This window comes from Gopherus evgoodei, unplaced genomic scaffold (assembly GCF_007399415.2).
Source record: "Gopherus evgoodei ecotype Sinaloan lineage unplaced genomic scaffold, rGopEvg1_v1.p scaffold_38_arrow_ctg1, whole genome shotgun sequence".
Classification (NCBI taxonomy): domain Eukaryota; kingdom Metazoa; phylum Chordata; order Testudines; family Testudinidae; genus Gopherus; species Gopherus evgoodei.
The window spans coordinates 2,401,597-2,414,707 of NW_022060059.1; the positions used below are offsets into that span (position 1 = coordinate 2,401,597).

Below are 13,111 nucleotides of genomic sequence, written 5' to 3' on the forward strand. Positions count from 1 at the left end.
TGAACTGAGACTGCAGCACCCTCTGTGCTAATACCAATATTAGACAAACCCCGCAGGTAGCTGAAGGGAGCTGGTAAGCCAGCCCTGCACTTGAAACTCAGTTTGAATAGGCTGGGAGGTCTGAGCCTAGCAAACTGTATCTGAATGCAACATATCAAGATGCTTTTTGCCATGCTGCTGTCATACGAGAATAACAAGAACATATCCCATGCCTGATACCCTACCATCTATTACCCCTAGGCCTATAGATACTTGGAAGAGATGCGGAAAAGAATTCCATGTGTAAACCTGACCTACTATGTGAATGAACGGACCATTGAGGCAGTTCACAGAGGGCTAGGCATCCCCTGGAACCGGAACCCTGCCCCAGAACGACTTCGTCACAACAGCATGGAAGACAACAAGGAGGTGGAAGAGGATGTAGCTGATGAAGTCGAGGATCCCTGATGGCTTACTATGTAAACTGGCAACATTCACATACAGCTGTGAGGACGCCTGGCCATTGCTACAGCACCCAGCTACCTGGTCTAGGCTTGTTAAGGGCAGAAAGTCAAATACTTCAGTAATGCACAGCCTGCTGCTGTAGTCTGCTTGGGGCATACCAAGAAGATTTATTTGTTATGTATAAGCAAAACTGTTAAAGTTCAAGCACCAAGTCAGGGCCCAGGGACAGGTTGGGCCTCAGACAGCTATTATTAATCTTACTTTTTTAATGTCCAAATTTAGAGAGATTTTTAATACTTCAATAAATTTTTAAGGAAAAAAAATGAATGTCCAATAATAATTAAGGCATCAGCTAATCCTAATCCCATGAGTACAGGAGCAGCAAAAAAGTGAGTGCTGAATTGAGCATGTCTAGCTCTAACTGTCTATGCATACAGAAAACAGTTTAGTTAAGACACACTTTGCAATGACATGACAAGACCTCAAACAGTAGATAGCTCTGGTCTGTTAAAGGACCAACCCCTAGGACAACACAGTGAGCTGTTCCCTGAGAGTCAAAACATGAGGGAAGCAAGGCCTTTTTTTAACCATTTTATGAGAGAATGGGTCCAGCAGTGCCTGAGTCATGCAGAGCCTTATCAAAATTCAAATCAGTACCTTCTGCAGAAGTAGGAGACTTCTTCCTTGTTAACTAGGCCTCTAGAGCTTGCATTTAATTTAGCAAAGGTCACTTGGAGTAAAACTTGCAGTTATGGAAGAAGAAATTCTACCTCCTCCACTCCTGCGTAGGTTGGAGTTTGAGTAATTTATCCTGCACAGTTTTCTTAACAAACCCTAGATTTAAAGTGGCTAAAGTTTAAAACTCTTTGCTTGATTTTAATTGGGAAAATATTCCTAGGGAAACATCAGGACCATTCTCACTGGGCTTTGTCCTAAAGGAAGAAGACAAGCCTCCCTACCTCATGACTGAATATCTAGGTTAAACTTGGAGGCAGGATCAGACCTGTCAGTCTCTCCCTCTCAGTGTCACCTTAGCAATGGCTACACTTGAAAGCTTACAGAAGCACAGCTGTACCACTAAGTGCTCATGTAGCTGCATTATGCTGCCAAGAGAGCTCTCCCAGCGACATAATAAAACCAGCTCGTCAAGCGCTTATGCTGGCAAAACGTATGTTGCTCAGGGGATGCTAACATGCATGACCTTAGTCCCTGCTGTTATCCCTGGTAAGAGATCTGTAAGAGAAACAAATGTGTTTTCAGCAGCCACCTAAACACATTCCATACTACCTCATGCTAAAAAGGAGGGTTGGAGTGGCTGGTTTCCTTTGTCAGATTTCACAAATATTGAGCAGTTTGGTGTTAAGGCATAACTCGTTTCAGTCCCACTTTAAGAACAAGACACTCCAGCTTTTAACAACAGGTTCTCTTTAATAGACTTCAGCATGTGAAGTGCTCAGCCTCCTTCCTCTGCTTGCAGAGCTTCCAACCATATTAAGACTATTCACACCTGAGGAAAAAGACACCTTGTAACTAGAAACTAGAGAGCCCTTCCTGCCCCACACCATCCCTGGTGGACAGTGTCTCTGCTCTAAGGTTATGCACATTTTCAGTAGGCAGGAGTCCACTGGAGCTGTTCACAATATGCAACTGTTGACCAGAATCATCCTCTACAAAGAACCACTCAATCCACAGTATTCTTGCTACCAAGTTAAAAAAAGTATGGATTGGATGAATGGACTGTAAGGTGGATAGAAAGCTGGCTAAATTGCTGGGCTCAATGTCTAGTTGACGACCAGTATCAAGCAGAGTTTTGTTCAAACATCTTTATTAATGATGATCTGGATGATGGAATAGATTGCACCCTCTGCAAGTTCACAGATGACACTAAACGGGGAGGAGTGGTAGATATGCTGGAGGGTAGGGATAGGGTCCAGAACGACCTAGACAAAGTGGAGGATTGGGCCAACAGAAATCTGATGAGGTTCAACAAAGACAAGTGCAGAGTCCTGCATGTAGGATGGAAGAATCCCATGCACTGCTACAGGCTGGGAACCAACTGGTTAAGCAGCAGTTCTGCAGAAAATGACCTGGAGATTACAGTGGATGAGAAGCTGGATAGGAGTCAGCAATGTGCCCTTGTTGCCAAAAAGGCTAATGGCATCCTGGGCTGCATTAGTAGGAGCACTGTCAGCAGATTGAGGGAAGTGATTATTCCCCTCTATTCAGTACTGGTGAAGCCACATATGGAGTACTGCATCCAGTTTTGGGCCACCCGCTACAGAAAGGATGTGGATAAATGTCCAGGGGAGGGCAACAAAAATGATCAGGGGGTTAGGGCACATGACTTATGTGGAGAGGCTGAGGGAACTGGGCTTGTCTGGAGAAGAGAAGAGTGGGGGGGGGAGGGATTTGATAGCAGCCTTCAACTACGTGAAGGGGGGGGAATTTCCAAAGAGGATGGAGCTAGACTGTTCTCAGTGGTGGCAGATGACAGAATAAGGAACAACAGTCTTAAGTTGCAATGGGGGAGGTCTAGGACGGATATTAGGAAAAACACTATTTCACTAGGAGGGTGGTGAAGCACTGGAATGGGTTACCTAGGGAGATGGTGGAATCTCCATCCTTAGAGGTTTTTAAGGCCTAGCTTGACAAAGCCCTGGCTGGGATGATTTAGTTGGAGTTGATCCTGCTTTGAGCAGGGGATTGGACTAGATGACCTCCTGAGGTCTCTTCCAACCCTCATCTATGATCCCTACCAGGAGGCTGGTAACTTGTCTGCCAAAGGCTGACTGCTGGGAGACCCTCAACCCCTCACTACAGGGATACCATGGACCTGGCCCCATGAGGTAAGTGGCCACATCCACTCCTCCTGTTTTCCTGAAGAGAAGTCTGCTATGAGGTCTACATTATATTTTTAGCTGAACATTCAACTCTGCCAAGGCTATAAATAGCTGGTGCAGTGTGTGTTGGAGAGGGGGAGGTGTAAAGAGGATGGCAGCACTAGTCCATTTTCCTGCATCTGTACACTCCGTACCGGATAGCAAATAGCTCACTAAGTTGGCCCCCACTACAAAGCCCAGGTGTCAAGTCAGGCTCTCTGACTTTAGCTGTACACCCTGCCCCTTTTCTTCTCCAGCCTGGTGATTAGTGAAGGGACCCAGCAGTGCCTATGAACACCCATCTGGCAAGTGTGTTAGGTGGAGGTCACCTCTGTTTTCAATTCCCCTCCCCCCCAAACTAGGAAGGGACACTTCTGAGTTTTTTTAGCAAGTTCTCCATTAGCAGCAGATTCTGCCAGGCCAGCCTCCTGCAGTCCCCATCTGGGTCCTTCTCTGCTACATCTGCAAAAGAGGACAATGCCATTATTTGACACTGGGAGGAAAACAAGGATGCTCTTTACAGTCCTTTCCTGAACTGCTGAAATACAACAACAGTGAAAGGAAACTAACCTACTTCTCACACTACAGTATCTTCTGGGCCTAAATCTGTGAACTTATCTCTAGCAAGATATCTACACTCAGATTGCTTAGACCAAACACTAGTTTTAGCCTATGTTGCATGCTCACTCACCCAGGTCCACACTAATGCTTAGATTGTTAATTCCAAAATGACTGGCATGGGGGCAGGTAATGCAGGTGGCGTGAGCACCTGACATCAGGGAAAGAAGTGCCAAGTTTTAAGGCAGCTTCTAACTCATGTGTACATATTCTGTTTGTACACAATCACCAACAGATCACATAACCATGTGCACAAATGGGTGTAGTGGAGAATAAGAATAGCCTTTAAGTATCACTAGCAGTCAGCTGATGGAAGTGTAAGACAGGCCCAACCATCATGGTGCCTTCACATAGACCTAGTGATGTGAGCAGCATGTAAATTAAAGGCATTTGCAGAACATCCATGAAACTGTTATTTCAAGGGCCCATAATGGGCTCAAAGTAAAAACTCAGGATGCACTCAGGATGTCAGAGCAGGAGGGAGTCTGGAAGAGCAGAGAGTCTGTGTGAGGATATCCTGTACGCACAAGGGGTGTGCTCAGAGCCCAGCACTGTGTCAGCCTAAGCACATGACTCACACGGATGGAGTAGGGTTATTTATAAACTCAGGGAGAGCTTCAGGCTGGTGTTTCCATACTCAAGGTGGGGGAAGCAGCCACATGAGCGTGTACAGCCCCAGTTTCTTAGTTCAGAGCGTGTGAAATGCAACTGGAGAGGATGCCAGAGCATGGAGCTTGAGCTAACTATGCTGCAAAGGTGGGGTAGGGAGAAAGGAAGGGGAATGACCCTGCACCTCAGTGACGTTCTGACATGAGAACACACACTCCCTGCAAACTGATCCAGGCCTCATGTGGGGTGAAGGGGATTCCCTCCAAGGATCTCTGCAGCTGAGCCAAAGAAGGGATCATGTCTTTTCAAGATGATGGAGTAACTGAATTTTAAGGGCAGGGCCTAGCATAACCTACCCAAAGTGATGAGGCAGAACAAGGAAAGTGACAAATTAAATGCTGCTTAGAACTCTCGTCCTCAAAATGCTCTGCAGCTGAAGCTTATCAGAAGTGACCAATGCAAGAATGATGTGCCTTCTCCAACTCACGGAAGTTTCTCCCATTCAGGGATGGCCATCAAGTCAGCATTTGCCAACCGGTACTCCCCAGCAGTGGGAGAGACAGACAGCCCACTTGTTTCCCATTGCAAGTGCAGAGGAATTCTGTAGTACCTGATGGAAACAACTGACTTTCTAATGGCATCCAGGGCACTGCATGTGTCAAACTGGTTCTATCTGGGATGGAATTAGAAAGTAAAGTTCTTGGGGCAGGAACCAAGGCTTGTGTATATGAGGGGGCTGTGCAGGCTTGTGCTGCAATTATTATGCTCTTATCCTGCACTCATCACCATGCTATCTGAACTAAACTGTGCTCACTGCGTCTCTACAAGCATCACCATTTTCCTAGCGCCAGAAGAGGCATCCACAAGACTAGTTTCAGACACAGAAAGGAGGTGCTGTTATACCAGTCCTGCCCCTCTCCCTGCCAAGTACAGCTACAACTATCTGCTAGTTAAAGACAGATAGACCACAATGCTCCTTGTACTGAATTCCTCAGACATTTACAACATTCCTGGAAAGACTCCCCTTGCCCTCAGGGACATTACAGTAGAGGGAGGCAGATTCTTCAGCGCACACCATGTCATGGGAAATGTGGAGTTTCTGGCCCCCGTGGCTGCTCTTTCCCTTTAAGGGCACAGAGCTATATAACCTGCAAGGATCAGAGACTGGCTGTGTCAGTGTCACTTCCGGTCCAGCCCCCATGGGAAGCCAGTTTTCTAAATGTCAGGATGGTGAAGGAAACCAACAGACGCAGAAGAATAGTAAAGGGACCAATTAGCACACAGAAGTGTATCCAAACCTAGCCAGAGGCTGAGAGCATACAGTGCCATTTCCTCTTGCAAGTTTCCAGCATGTCATCTCAAAGGCAGTGCTGTGTGATACGTGCTGCCATGTGCTACAGGCCACGCTCCTGCAGTGCAAGCTGGCTGAGTCACTCACTCTGTTTTGTAGACCAGATGTTCATTCTCTCAACACTAGGAAATTTGGAAGAAAGGACCATGCCCTCCTGCTCTCATCCTTTGCCACCATGAAAACTGGTATGAGGATGCTCCACATTCTCCATGCACCCAGTGCACTTAGGCTGTACAAATTCTGCCAACCCAGGAGACACTGGTTGCTTATCAAAAGTTCAAGGTCTGCAAGTAATTTAAAACATGAAGGTCCAGCCTACAAGTCCATGGAATATGAGGGGACACAGTGCTTGGCGTAAGTGCACTGCATTTTGGGACCTGTAGGTGAGGGTGACTATGTTAGAATGCTATATGCCATATTTGGCCCAAGGCTTGCACTTATATGCCTCTGCAGCACACCCTCCCTTGCAGCAAGGACTGTACTCTATTGATAATTTGACCCCTTCTTAATACAAATGACATGCACGTCAACATGAGGCTCTATTCAGCAGCACAAAGAAAGTAGCAAAACATCCCTTATGCCTTCCAGTCCTACAGACACTACGCCCTGTTACTACCACCATCTCCCTCACCTGCCAGCCAGGACTGTGTCTCCAGGAACTCGTCTGTCATGTCCTCCAGCAGCCGCTCACTAGGGATACTCAGGAGGATGGAGGAGACTGCGGACAGGAGGCCCTGACGCACATACCTAATGGAGAAGCAATGACCCAGTGAGAGGCTGAAGTTTCTCTCTCTTCCTTTCACCTACACACCGTATTAGCTGCTCTTCTCCACACAGTGTTTTACTGCAGGGCCCTCAAGTTTCTCACAGATGGCTACTGCCAGCACAGCCAGACTCCTAGTGAGCAGGGATTTAATCAGAATTGGCAGGCCTGGTCCCCCTGCTCAGCTCTATGCTGCCACTCAGCAGAGCTGGGGCCAATCTCTTGCTCCCTGGACCAAGAGGCTGGGAGCCTGTGGAAGCCTGGACTGGGGGTGAGCAGAAAGGCTACTAGATCTGCACAATACCCTTCCAGCTGTGATGGTGTAAATCCAAACCATTCAGTTACTCTGAGCTCCTGCAGAAAAAAAGCACTTGGGAAATATCTTACAAGGTGAAGCCACCTAAGGAATAACTCAAAAATGGGTCCAAAAAGTTTCTGCCATGCTTCCTACATGCACTGATTGCAGCTCTGGACAGAGAAGACATTCAAGAGGTTTCAGACCAAAAGGTGAGCAAGGTGCCAGGACATAGGAGTTGGCAATGAAAGCTCAACCTTATCACAGCAGCTATGATAGTTTTGGCTACTAGGATTAAAGGAGTGTTTAGTGCTGATGCGGCTCCCAAGAACAGCCCCATCTCCTGTCTACATCAATCTCTTCTGCCTGCATGAGGCACTGCAGGCTTTGCTGTAATATGGAGCAGGGCGGGGCAGGGGGCAGAGGTGAGCAAAGAGAATGGTGCATTAAATTAACCACATAGGCATCAGGCAATACTCTCTCTGCCTGAGATTAAAAAGTCCCAGTAAGAGCACCTGGCCCTCAAGCTGATCATCTTCCCATCAGCAAAATAACCATAGAAACACAACTCACGAATCTGTATGGAAGCGCAGGGCCCAGACGAACTCCAGCAGTGACTTTCCCATGGCAGCAGCTGCCTGCAGAACAGGATTGAAGGGAATACAGTGAATAGGCAGCCTCTCACACACTGACCCACAAGGGATATTGACTTGTCCACATCCAGGCCCATATGCAATGGGAAAAAGTCACCCAGATAGATCTCTGGGGAACTCAATGCCTCTTATAGCAGTCAGCGCATATTGGGTTTTTTCCCCTCCATTCAGGAACCTCTTGGGAAGCAGGAAGGTAACTCTTAACCCCATTTTGCAAATGGAGAGAACAGACAGTAAAGATACATGCCCAAGTACATGTAGGGAGCAGAATGCAGGATTCCTAACTCCCAGCCCTGTTCTCTGTCCCATCCCCCAGCATCTGCCAGCTGCTCACTGGTATGGCATCCCCCTACAGATTGGGGTCATTCCCCAATGAGTGCAGCAGGCGTCATGCTCCAGTGCCACTTCAGAGGCCATCTTGGGGCTCACCCCCACTGCAGTCAGCGAGTGCTGCATTATGGGCCTCAACTTCCTTACCACAGTGTGGATGGCAAAGTACATCAAGATTGCAAGAGTGTGCGCCAGCCTTCCTAGCACAAGGTGATCGTCTCCCAAAAGGTCAAAGGTCACCAGAGGCCTGCAATGCAAGAGAGACAGTTCGTTTGGGTTGGCAAGTTTTCTTATTGCCTATTCAGACCTGCCAGAGCATGACTTAGAAGGTCAGCAGGAAACATTGTGCCCAGCTGGTCACTGGCAATCCCTGTCCTGGAGACAGTGGCTACCAAAGTAAAATGGAGAATGCCTCCCACCACATCTACTGGCTCCCATGAGCCCCCAAAAGTATGCTGAGAACTTCTGACTTGGCTTGCTGGTGAAGTCTGGCTGAACTAGGAAGAAATGCATGCAAATGCCAGGTCCCGTTTTCTTGTTGTAAACAATCAGAACGGAGACCGCATTAATGCTGTCTGTAACATGCCTCCTTTAGGACTTTGCCCAAGCCCTTAATTATCTTAGAGCATCCTTACCTGACTAACATTAAACTGCTGCCTAGATTTGGTCAACCATGAATCCAAGCACCTGGCAAGATGGAGGAAGCAACACTGTGGCCGTGGGGGCTATCCAGGGCCATAGACTGCAGCTCCTTACAGTTGAGATAGCTTACAGTAATAGCTTGTAGGAATGTTGCCTGATAACAATGCATAGCACCAAAACTTCAGTCATAAATGTCCTTCCGTTACTGAATGAACTGTCTGGACTGTTAGTGTGCCAGAGCCCCCTTGTGGCCATTCAAAGGAACTACTGCTTAGCATCCTCCAAAAGCAAAGCATCATTTTCTGTGCTCCACCTCTTTTCTAGACATAGAGCCCTGTCCATCAGACTCCTGGAGTAGGCTTCTAGAGCCATCCAAATGCTTCTCGGGCATCCTCCATTGTACCTCCTGCCTACACAGTCCTGCTGACAGCTTATTTTTATTACTGTAGTTTCAATCAGTTGAGTGTATTTAAAGAGGATCTCAAAATACTTTACAGATGTTAATTCATCCTCATCACCCACCAAGTAAAGTAGATCAGAGTTTTCCACAGGACTGGGGAAGGGCAAACATAGTACCTGTCTTTAAAAGGGGCTGGGGGGAGAGAGGATCTCAGAGAATTATGGACTGGTCAGCCTAACTTTAATACCTGTAAAGAAACTGGAACAAAGTTTTAAATTCTCAATTTATAAGCACCTAGAGGATAGAGGGGTTATAAGTAATAGTTAACATGGATTTGCCAAGAACAAATCATGCCAAACTAACTTACATTTCTTTTGTCAGAGTTCCTGGCCTAGTTGATGGGGGGCAAGGTGCAGACATGATATATCTTGATTTTAGGAAGGCTTTTGTCCCACATGACATTTTCATAAGCAAATCAGAGAAATGTGGTCTACATGAATTTATTATAATGTGGGTGCATAGCTTTAGAAAGGCTGTACTAAAAGTAGTTATCAATGGTGTGCTGCCAAACTGGGAGGGTGTATCTAGTGTGATGCTGCAGGGGTCTTTCCTGGGCCTGGTACTATTTAATATTTTTGTTATTGACTTGGATATTGGAGCGGAGTACATGATTATAAAATATGCAAATGACACCAAGTTGGGAAGGGTTGCTAGCCATTTTCATTGATACTCCCAGAGCTTCCTCACTGCTAGAGATGGGCTGACTAGTACTGAACACAGTCTAGTGCTTCTGTTCTCCGGTCAGTTATTGAAGATGAACATGACAATCTGAAGAGTTCTTTTTTTAAAAAAAGGATCAGCCGTGTGATGCTGGAAGCTCCGTATTCCCCAGGGATAAATGGGGCTTCAGTATTACCCATAGATAGAAACCAGGAAAACAGGAGATTCTGCTGAAATTCAGCCTCCTGAATCATGGGTTCATTCCCTAGCCCCAGTACAGCTAAGGCATGGCTTGGTTGTGCTCAGTACACTGCAGAGCAACTTAAAGAAAACCCCAGCAAAGTGATTTCCTATTTTAATAATTGCTCACTGCTCAAATCTGTAACCGAAGTAGGATTCTCTACCATTTTCTCTCCTCACCGGTGCACACACACTCATTTGTCTTTGCATAGCCACTAAGTATAACAGGCCCTTTTTAAGGGCACTGATACATTTGTTGGAGGAAAATAATCTGACTGACTTTGAAAACTGTTCCAGCAGAACTTCTTCAGAGGCTGATCCATGGTCTACTGAAGTCAGCAGAAATCTTTCCACTGAATTCAATGGGCTGAGGATAAGGCCCTGAAAACTACTGCACATCACTGACTAATTCACTAGTCAGCAGGGAAACTATGAACAAAACAGGGGTATTATAGTCAAGTAAGCTTTGTCCAGTTACTCTGACAACTCTAGTATTATTTATGATATTTCTGAATGTACTGTAGTTAAAAGGGAAGGAAGCTGCCTTGATATGAACCATTACAGCAGAGCTGTCCTGCTACTATAAATCTCTAAGAAGAGGGAAGAAACCACTAGTGTGTGTGCAGACTAGCAAGCATCCAGCCTCCATTTTATCATCCTCCAATAAGCAGACCAGGAATAGCTCAAGATCCAATTTCACTAACTCCAAACATGGGATAACAGGACCTGTAATTCATGCAAGGTCTGGTCTGCTCTAATCCAGCTCTGGAAGGGTTGGCTAACAGTGCTAACACCACACTTAGGCTTGCAAAGAAGGCTATTTCCATTAGCCCTGCTTGTTAGCATACATTTTCTTGCTGCAAAGCTCTTTGCTCAGCTAGGCATACATCTCCAAGAGTGACCAGTTGTTTAGGTGCCTCCATTTCAGGATGCCCAACTTGAGACACCTTAGAGCATCTTGGTTTTCAGAGGGCAGGTTCTCAGCATTTTCTGAAAACGAGGCCCCTTTAAATTGTCTCAATTGGGCTCCCAAATCCCTAGTTACTTCTGAAAACACAAGCCCTCGTCCCAATTCACTGCTGTATTATGGTCATTTTGGGAAGAGACATAGCCTAGGAATTTGAGCTGTGGACTGGTATGTGGCTCTCCAGGAGTTCTATTCCTGACTCAGGCACCAACTCCCTTTGGGGCCTTGAGAAAGTCACACCACCTCTCTGTCTCTCAGTTCAGTCACTGATGACATTAACAGAGCAAGGTCAAGGTTCACCCTCGCAGTCATGTGTTGCCATAGTCCCTTGGTAAGTCAGGATCCCAAAGCACTCGCCATCTCACCTGTCAAAGTTCTGAATCAGGGGGAAGAAGAAGTGTCCAGCTAAAGAACTAAATTTGTTTGGGCCACAAGCCGGTTCCACTACAGACTGACCCTGTCCAAAAGAGAGAAAAGAGATTTAGAGAGGAAACATAGTCAGCTGCAGTAAGTGCCTCTGAAGGGGTTACAAGACCTCACTCCTCAGTGCTGTCAGACCTCGTTGCAGCAGAGAGGGAAAAAGCACCGTAGTAGCATTTTTTTAGCACTGAAGTGTCTTTTGTACCTGGTAGTGTCCTGACCTACCACTGCTGCTGTCCTACGTTCCTGACATCTGACTGGCATTTCCCAGCTGGACCTACACTGGTTCAATACTGCATGCTTGAGTCAAATTCCCCAGACTTGGCTTCCCCATTTCCAATTCCTCCTCATCCCCATCTCTGAGGAGTTCTACACAGTCTGGGTCCAGCCCTGTGATATGGGAGGGGGAAACTTGAGGGGAAGCAAAGCAACATGCACAAAATAAGTGAGGCTCAGAAGTGAGGCTTACCTCCCAGCACAGAAGGTAAATGAGCTCTGGGAGTTAATCAACAACTTCCGTTAATGCAAAACAGAGGGAAGCTCTGTGGGTTAGAGATACAAAATGGAGATGGCTGGCTCCCAGGATGAGACTGGAGGAAGGGGCTGAGAAATGAGTGGTGGAGCTACAGCCCCCTCATGGGGGTAGGCAGAGGGCAGCTCTGTGGACTGGAACCACAGAGTGGAGACTGGGATCTCCCAATGTGAGACAGGGAGTTCAAGATATAGAGACAGTCCCCTCCCAACATGGGGCAGGTGTGGAGATAGGGGTGCGAGTGCTTCAAGGAGCTGGATACAGCCCCTGCCAAGGAGACACAGAAGACTGTGGAATTCTATTTTTAAAACAAAGTTACCCAGCCTTTCATGATGCTGCACTGGTCCCTGGCCTGGACAGAATTGTGGCAATTCTCAGAGTTAGCCCTACTGCAGCTCTCTCTGCTTTGTGGCATGAGGTGCTCCTGTATTTCCACTGTTGAGCAACCTGGCCTCACCTTCGCCAAACGGCGCGTCTTGCTTTTGATCCTCTCATCCACAATCCTTCTCCAGTTCTGGGAGCTGTCACTGCCAAGGACGGTCTGGATGCAGGGACTCTGGGTGCTGCGGGGATTATTTTTCCCAGAGGCCTGGGGCTGAGAGAGTTCCTGAGCAGCCAAAGCTAGAACCTAGATAAATGGAAAGAGGTTCCATTAAGAGACGATAATTCCTTCTCCCTAACAAAGAGACTAAGAGCAACAGTCACCTGCACTGAGCTTGTGGGAGCAGGGCAGGAATGAGGAAAGGGGTGGGCACAAAAGAGCTCAAGTGAGGGTGGAAGGACTGACCCCACAAGTTTGAGGCAACCGAGTGCCTCTGAGATGTGCGGAGGAGCTTACCTGTCCAGCCTGGAAAGCAGACAGCGGCTCCTTCTCTAGGTACAGTAAGTGAAGGAGGGTGGCAGCATGGGGAAGCTGCCTGGTTAAGATGTTAATCAGGCAGCAGACTGAAAAAGCACCAGGAAATTTTAGTAGACTCCCTAAAAACCACTGTCTGCTTCCAGATAAGTGGTCACCATCCTGGCCTCTCAGTTGCTATCTTTTCCCTCCTTGGTTCCCATCACAACTGTACAGCGCATTAACCTTTGAGGGCAGGAAGTCAAGGGCGGTAACTAATGTTAACGTAACAGCTTCCCCCAGGCTGCTCCTGCTTCGCCCCATTGTCCTTTTTAATCAGGAGTCAACGGATTACCTCCACTCATTTCCCAAAGACAGGTCTGGTGCAACAGGGGGACTTATGGATGGGAAGG

At 47.1% G+C, this 13,111-nt stretch overlaps 2 protein-coding genes across 11 annotated transcripts in view; one reads left to right on the plus strand and one right to left on the minus strand.

Annotated features, from left to right (window-relative positions):
• The window catches only part of IFT140 (intraflagellar transport 140), a 244,046-nt gene extending 241,834 nt beyond the window's left edge, over positions 1–2,212 (plus strand). For all 4 annotated transcript variants that reach the window (XM_030545678.1, XM_030545680.1, XM_030545679.1 and 1 more), the window contains one exon: positions 241–2,212. In XM_030545678.1, coding sequence (XP_030401538.1) covers positions 241–447 — 207 coding nt within the window. In that variant the 3' untranslated portion in view covers positions 448–2,212. The remainder of the gene's footprint in view (positions 1–240) is intronic.
• The window catches only part of TELO2 (telomere maintenance 2), a 43,644-nt gene that overhangs the window by 962 nt on the left and 29,571 nt on the right, over positions 1–13,111 (minus strand). For 6 of the 7 annotated variants that reach the window (XM_030545683.1, XM_030545687.1, XM_030545685.1 and 3 more), the window contains 6 exons: positions 12,321–12,491; positions 11,277–11,368; positions 8,090–8,189; positions 7,533–7,597; positions 6,533–6,648; positions 3,111–3,785 (listed from right to left, as the gene is read on the minus strand). In XM_030545683.1, the coding sequence (XP_030401543.1) occupies positions 3,682–3,785; positions 6,533–6,648; positions 7,533–7,597; positions 8,090–8,189; positions 11,277–11,368; positions 12,321–12,491 (648 nt within the window). In that variant the 3' untranslated portion in view covers positions 3,111–3,681. Of the gene's footprint in view, positions 1–3,110; positions 3,786–6,532; positions 6,649–7,532; positions 7,598–8,089; positions 8,190–11,276; positions 11,369–12,320; positions 12,492–13,111 lie in introns of those variants that run through there. The other variant, XM_030545686.1, reaches the window with a different exon arrangement.